General features: G+C 39.6%; 1 protein-coding gene across 1 annotated transcript in view; it reads right to left on the reverse strand.

The window, feature by feature from the left end:
- Positions 1–7,515, reverse strand: part of GGH (gamma-glutamyl hydrolase) — a 32,258-nt gene extending 24,743 nt beyond the window's left edge. The window contains exon 1 of the mRNA XM_056522030.1: positions 7,205–7,515. Coding sequence (XP_056378005.1) covers positions 7,205–7,481 — 277 coding nt within the window. The 5' untranslated portion in view covers positions 7,482–7,515. The remainder of the gene's footprint in view (positions 1–7,204) is intronic.
- Between the last annotated feature and the right edge of the window lie 1,375 nt (positions 7,516–8,890).

The raw sequence follows: 8,890 nt of genomic DNA on the forward strand, positions 1-8,890 counted from the left end.
AAGGACGAGGGGGCACTCCCTCCGTCTGGAGAAAAAAAAGTTTAGTCTCAAGGGGCGACACGCCTTCTTTACCGTGAGGACTGTGAATTTATGGAACGGTCTACCTCAGGAACTGGTCACAGCAGGAACAATTAACAGCTTTAAAACAGGATTAGATACATTCCTGGAACAAAATAAGATTAATGCTTATGAAGAAATATAAAATCTCATCCCTTCCCCAATATCGCGCCACACCCCTACCCCTTAATTCCCTGGTTGAACTTGATGGACATATGTCTTTTTTCGACCGTACTAACTATGTAACTATGTAACTATGTAACTATATTGTTGCCACTTTAGCCTCTATAGAGGGAGAGCACCTCAGGACACTTTCAGGACTATATCCACATCATAGCGCTGATTATTCTTACACTGTGCATCGCCTATGCTTGATTCTTAAGCCACCTGTGCCGGCAGCTTTTCTTTTTGTACGCATGCTGCGTTTACGTATGCATATTTTGCCTGAATAAAAGAAATACTTTTTCAGCAGGAATTTGGTGTGCTGGGATTTCTTCACCTCTGATGTATAGATTAGGACCCGCTTGAGAATGCATCCATGGCAATGCTGGGTGACTAAAGTGCCCAAGGCCTCTTCACAGGAAACAGATTCATTCAGGACATCTATAAAGAAGCATTTATTTTTACATAATTCTGTATAACAATATGATAAAGTACAAATTCCAGCCCAAAAGATGAAGATAGGTAAATATACCCCTATGCTGGGAACATGGGAAATACTAGAAGAGATTTGTATGTGTAGCCGGGCTGAGCTGTTTGTACAGATGAAGAATGAGTAAGCTAACAATTCTCAGGTTAGTTTGTTCCAACACTTTAGCTGAAGCTACATATGCCAAGCCATATAATTCATGGAAAAATAAACATGTCTACGGAGAGCCAACATTCAATGCCAGCAGATGATTTATGGGTGAACCTAACATACTCATGCAGTGTTCTGGTACAAAGCCCTTTTAAGGCTTAAAAGGGGAAACAGATTTGTAAATGACTTCTATAAAAAAAAAAAAAAAAAAAATCTTAATCCTTCCAGTACTTATCAACTGCTGTATGATCCACAGGAAGTTCTTTTCTTTTTGCATTTCCTTTCTGCTGACCACAGTGCTCTCTGCTGACACCTCTGTCCACATCAGGAACTGTCCAGAGCAGGATAGGATTTCAAGGGGGATTTTCTCCTACTCTGGAAAGTTCCTTAAATGGACAGAGGTGTCAGTAGAGAGCACTGTGGTCATACAGAAAGAGAATTCAAAAAGAAAATAACTTTCTGCCATCATACATACAGAAGCTTATAAGTACTGGAAGGATTAAGATTTTTTTAATAGAAGTCATTTACAAATCTGTTTAACTTTGTGGCACCAGTTGACTTAAAAAAAAAAAAAAATTTCCAGTGCAGTACCCCTTTAATTCCGAGTCACATACACTGATCAGTTACAACAACAATACCACTGACTGGTAAAATGAATTACACTGAATGTCTCCTGACCATGGCCCCTGTCAAGGGGAGGGATATTTCAAGCAGCAAGTCTAGGTCTGATGTGTTAGAAGCAAGAATAATGGGCAAGTGTAAGGATGTGATGGCTAGACAACTGGGCAAGAGTATCTAAAAAACAGCCGGTCTTGTTGAGTGTTTCTGATGTGCTTGGTCAGTACGTAAAAGTGGTCAAAAAAATACAAAAAGGTGAAAGGGTCAGGAGCGCCCAAAGTTCAGTAATGTTCATGGGGAGAGAAGGATAGCCCAGCTGGTCCGAAGCCACAGAAGGGTTACTGTAGCACAAATTGCTGCAAACGTTAATGCTGGCTATGGTATAAAAAGGTCGGGATAAACAATGCATTGCAGCTTGCTATGAATGGGGCTCTGTATTAGCAAACTATTCAGAGTGGCCATGCTGACCCCAGTCCACCGCAAAATGCACCTAACAATGGGCACAAGAGCATTGGGACTGGATCGGGGACCAGCATCTGAAGAAGGTGGCCTAATATGAAGAATCATACATCATGTGGATGGCTGAGTATGTCTGCTTCACTTACCTGGGAAAGAGATGAAAACAGGATGCACTAAGTAGGGATGTGGAAATCCTATAGCCCGACACCCGGGACATGCAGTTTTGGGCACCGGGAGGTGAATTTTTCATGCATTTGGCACTGCTTTGGGCAAGCAGGGCCGGACCGACAACACTCTCCGATTTTCATATGGTAGCGCTCAGGGTTTATGGAGCGGCCTCCTGACTCTAATCTGCTCCATAACTGGTGGCCCACAACTAATTTCAGTAGCTGGGGGCTGCTGCTAAAAGCCGTCATGCAGGAATCGCTGCAGCAGTCTATTAACCCTTTAGAGATTTCTTAAAAATCTAAGAAACTTTTTTCTTTTTACATTTTTTTTTAAAAGGGGTACTCCGCTGCTCAGCGTTTGGTACACACTGTTCCGAACGCTGGAGCTGGCGCCGGGAGCTCGTGACGTCATAGCCACGTCTCCTCATGACGTCACACCCGCCCCCTCCCATAGACTTGCATTGAGGGGGCGTGACATCATGAGGGGACGAGGCTACGACATCACGAGCTCCCGGCGTCGGCTCCAGCGTTCAGAACAGTTTGTTCCTAAGGCTGAGCAGCGGAGTACTGCTTTAAAAGTAAAAATTAGCACAAAAGTCCACAATAGCTTTCTCTACTATAAAGACTCAAAGCAATTAGTTTCCGCTGCTTGGCCACCTTTATTGCTGCTTAAGGGTAAGGTCACATGTACAGGATCTGCTGCATATTTTGCGCAGCTGATTTTGAGACCCATTAAAGTTAATGGATAGCATAATTAGCTGCACAAAATATGCAGCAGATCCTGTATGTGTGAACGTACCCTATAAGCTATATTTGGCTATGGTTTTTTAAGAGCCTTTTTGTGACTTCTCTCTTACTAAAACCATAAGGCCATATTTTTTGTGACCCCATTCAGAAGAGATGTAATGATGAAATCATGGATAAATCTACTGCGACATTTATTTAAGGCCACGTTGCAAATAGTTATCAACAAGGTAACAGTGATGAAAAGAAAGCGTCATCGAGAGAAGTCCTGAAACCTGTTCTACTTGTTTCCACTATCATCAATGATATTAAGTCAATGAAGTGAGTCAATGATATTTAGTTCTAGCTGATGTGGAACTTCTAGTAAGGCTTTTCTGAACCCTGCAATAATACCATTGATTTCTACTGAAAATGCACAAATAAAAGTCCAAGGCCGGTTTTACACATTGTACTTTGGTCAAAAGTTGGTGACTATTTTTAGCCAAAATAGGGAGTAAAACTTTTTCCTGTATTCTGGACCTACTCCTGGTTTTGGCTAAATATATTGACCAAAATACGATTGCATACACAACTCAAAGTACTATGTACTGTATTTTTCGCCGTATAAGACGCACTTTTTGTTCCCCAAAACTTGGGGCGGAAAAGTTGGTGCATCTTATACGGAACATACACATTAAAACCCTGTCATATCTGGTCTGTCCCAGCGGCCATCAACGGTCGGGACCCGCGGCTTATACAGGACATTACCGATCGCGGTGATGCCCTGTATTAACCCTTCAGACGCGGCGATCAAAGCTGACCGCCGCGTCTGAAGCGAAAGTGGAACTAACCCGGCTGATCAGTCGGGCTGTTCGGGACCGCCGCGGTGAAATGGCGACGTCCCGAACAGCTTACAGGACACCGGGAGGGACCTTACCTGCCTCCTCGGTGTCTGCTCTGTGCCGGGATCCCCTGCATGGCCGGCGCTCTCCTTCGTCGTCATCACGTCGTCGCGCATGCCGTCGTGTCATCCAATAGGAGCCGCGTGTGTAGCAGTGTGCGTAGCGACGTCATGGCGGCGACGGAGAGTGAGGATCCCGGGCAGCAGAGACGCTCCGGAGCGACGGGGACACCCCGGGGACTCGGCGACATCCAGAGCAGCGGTGACGGGTCCGGAGCTGCAGGGACACGCGAGTATTACCTCCTATACCAGTGGCCTTAAACCTGCGGACCTCCAGATGTTGCAAAACTACAACTCCTGGCATGCCAACGACTGTCCGGGTATGCTGGGAGTTGTAGTTTTGCAACATCTGGAGGTCTGCAGGTTGAAGATCACTGTCCTTTGGTTCTGAATATTTTTTTTTCTAGATTTACCTCCTTTAAAATTGGGTGCGTCTTATATGCCGGAGCATCTTATATGCCAGAGCGTCTTATATGGCGAAAAATACGGTTATATAAAAAAAAGTCTCCTGTCATTTACTAGTTGTTTATGACCAGAGGGACACACACATACCATTACTGGGGGAACAAGTTTTCTCAACCTTTCTACAAGTGACTAAAGAGACAACCAAGTGTGAGGACTTTATTTAGCTGTAGTCGGCCAAATGCCCATGAGATACCTGATAAATAAACAGATGACTGATCTTTTAGGACACATTATACTGACTATACTATAGACCCAACACAGAACATCTGGTGATTCTACAGGACTGGATTAAGGTCACTATACTACATCTATAGAAAACATTGTCCCTATACAGTAAAGGATAACACATTGTCCCTATACAGTAAATAAGGATAACACATTGTCCCTATACAGTAAATAAGGATAACACATTGTCCCTATACAGTAAATAAGAATAATACATTGTCCCTATACAGTAAATAAGGATAATACATTCTCCCTATACAGTAAATAAGGATAAAACATTCTCCCTATACAGTAAATAAGGATAACACATTGTTCCTATACAGTAAATAAGGATAAATCATTGTCCCTATACAGTAAATAAGGATAACACATTGTCCCTATACAGTAAATAAGGATAATACATTGTCCCTATACAGTAAATAAGGATAACACATTGTCCCTATACAGTAAATAAGGATAACACATTGTCCCTATACAGTAAATAAGGATAACACATTGTCCCTATACAGTAAATAAGGATAATACATTGTCCCTATACAGTAAATAAGGATAATACATTGTCCCTATACAGTAAATAAGGATAACACATTGTCCCTATACAGTAAATAAAGATAATACATTGTCCCTATACAGTAAATAAAGATAATACATTGTCCCTATACAGTAAATAAAGCTAATACATTGTCCCTATACAGTAAATAAGGATAATACATTGTCCCTATACAGTAAATAAGGATAATACATTGTCCCTATACAGTAAATAAGGATAATACATTGTCCCTATACAGTAAATAAGGATAATACATTGTCCCTATACAGTAAAGATAACACATTGCCCCTATACAGTAAATAAGGATAATACATTGTCCCTATACAGTAAATAAGGATAACACATTGTCCCTATACAGTAAATAAGGATAACACATTGTCCCTATACAGTAAATAAGGATAATACATTGTCCCTATACAGTAAATAAGAATAACACATTGTCCCTATACAGTAAATAAGGATAATACATTGTCACCATACAGTAAATAAGGATAATACATTGTCACCATACAGTAAATAAGGATAATACATTGTCCCTATACAGTAAATAAGGATAACACATTGTCCCCATACAGTAAATAAGGATAACACATTGTCCCTATACAGTAAATAAGGATAACACATTGTCCCTATACAGTAAATAAGGATAACACATTGTCCCTATACAGTAAATAAGGATAATACATTGTCCCTATACAGTAAATAAGGATAATACATTGTCACCATACAGTAAATAAGGATAATACATTGTCCCTATACAGTAAATAAGGATAACACATTGTCCCCATACAGTAAATAAGGATAACACATTGTCCCTATACAGTAAATAAGGATAACACATTGTCCCTATACAGTAAATAAGGATAACACATTGTCCCTATACAGTAAATAAAGATAACACATTGTCCCTATACAGTAAATAAGGATAACACATTGTCCCCATACAGTAAATAAGGATAACACATTGTCCCTATACAGTAAATAAGGATAACACATTGTCCCCATACAGTAAATAAGGATAACACATTGTCCCTATACAGTAAATAAGGATAAAACATTGTCCCTATACAGTAAATAAGGATAACACATTGTCCCTATACAGTAAATAAAGATAACACATTGTCCCTATACAGTAAATAAGGATAACACATTGTCCCCATACAGTAAATAAGGATAACACATTGTCCCTATACAGTAAATAAGGATAAATCATTCTCCCTATACAGTAAATAAGGATAACACATTGTCCCTATACAGTAAATAAAGATAACACATTGTCCCTATACAGTAAATAAGGATAACACATTGTCCCTATACAGTAAATAAGGATAATACATTGTCCCTATACAGTAAATAAGGATAACACATTGTCCCTATACAGTAAATAAAGATAACACATTGTCCCTATACAGTAAATAAGGATAATACATTGTCCCTATACAGTAAATAAGGATAACACATTGTCCCTATACAGTAAATAAGGATAACACATTGTCCCTATACAGTAAATAAAGATAACACATTGTCCCTATACAGTAAATAAGGATAATACATTGTCCCTATACAGTAAATAAGGATAATACATTGTCCCTATACAGTAAATAAAGATAATACATTGTCCCTATACAGTAAATAAGGATAATACATTGTCCCTATACAGTAAATAAGGATAATACATTGTCCCTATACAGTAAATAAGGATAACACATTGTCCCTATACAGTAAATAAGGATAACACATTGTCCCTATACAGTAAATAAGGATAATACATTGTCCCTATACAGTAAATATTGATGATAACTTCTAGTAAATAAAACCTCAGATAGTTAACATATAAACATCTGTCCCCTTGTAGGAATAACATGATAATAGGTGACATGATGTGACGCAGAGAACTTGTCATTGTGGTTATATACAGTATATAATATATATATATATATATATATATATATATATATATATATATATATATATATATATATATATATATACTGTATAGAGATGAGTTGGTGCCCTAGAAATCTGTGCCCCTCCCTATAATGTATACACAGGGGGCAATGTCTGGACACTCCAGAACCTCATATACCATACAATGGAGAACTAGAAATACCAGCATGCCCACACCACCAGCCCGTACGTGTTTACCCCACGTGACATAAGCCCCGGTCCCCATGTCTCACCTATGACCGGCCTGTCATTGTTGGTGGGCGGGGGTCTGTGTACGGAGGAACCCCATGTCCGGCCGGTGAGGAGCAGAAGAACGGCCAGCAGCCCCAGCCCCGCAGCCGTGCCCATGACAGCAGTACAGCGCCTGAGTAGCCTCTGCTTCCTGCTCCCGGGCAGACACAATCTCCAGGGGAGGGGGCGGCAGCCGAGCGGAGTCCGGAGCCCGGCAACCAGCCTGCGGCAACCCCGGCCCCTCCTCCCGCAGTCACAGCTCAAAAGCCCGCATTGCATCAGCGGCCCCGTCCTGTCAGCAAGGAGGAAGAGAAGACACGGGCACTTCCTCCATGTGAGGGGCGAGACGGTAGTGTGCCCACCCCCGGGACATGAGCCCACCCACCATACCTATAACATGATCTACAGTACATATAACATTATCTACAGTACATATAACATTATCTACAGTACATATACTACCCTCTATATCACATATACCACCATCTACAGTACATATAACATTATCTACAGTACATATACTACCCTCTATATCACATATACCACCATCTACAGTACATATAACATTATCTACAGTACATATACTGCCCTCTATATCACATATACCACCATCTACAGTACATATAACATTATCTACAGTACATATACTGCCCAATATATCACATATACCACCATCTACAGTACATATACTGCCCAATATATCACATATACCACCATCTACAGTACATATAACATTATCTACAGTACATATACTGCCCAATATATCACATATACCACCATCTACAGTACATATACTGCCCAATATATCACATATACCACCATCTACAGTACATATAACATTATCTACAGTACATATACTGCCCAATATATCACATATACCACCATCTACAGTACATATAACATTATCTACAGTACATATACTGCCCAATATGTCACATATACCACCATCTACAGTACATATACTGCCCAATATATCACATATACCACCATCTACAGTACATATAACATTATCTACAGTACATATACTGCCCAATATATCACATATACCACCATCTACAGTACATATACTGCCCAATATATCACATATACCACCATCTACAGTACATATAACATTATCTACAGTACATATACTGCCCAATATATCACATATACCACCATCTACAGTACATATACTGCCCAATATATCACATATACCACCATCTACAGTACATATAACATTATCTACAGTACATATACTGCCCAATATATCACATATACCACCATCTACAGTACATATACTGCCCAATATATCACATATACCACCATCTACAGTACATATAACATTATCTACAGTACATATACTGCCCAATATATCACATATACCACCATCTACAGTACATATAACATTATCTACAGTACATATACTGCCCAATATATCACATATACCACCATCTACAGTACATATACTGCCCAATATATCACATATACCACCATCTACAGTACATATAACATTATCTACAGTACATATACTGCCCAATATATCACATATACCACCATCTACAGTACATATAACATTATCTACAGTACATATAACATTATCTACAGTACATATAACATTATCTACAGTACATATACTGCCCAATATATCACATATACCACAATCTACAGTACATATAACATTATCTACAGTACATATACTGCCCAATATA

This window comes from Hyla sarda, chromosome 5 (assembly GCF_029499605.1).
Source record: "Hyla sarda isolate aHylSar1 chromosome 5, aHylSar1.hap1, whole genome shotgun sequence".
Taxonomy (NCBI): Eukaryota; Metazoa; Chordata; class Amphibia; order Anura; family Hylidae; genus Hyla; species Hyla sarda.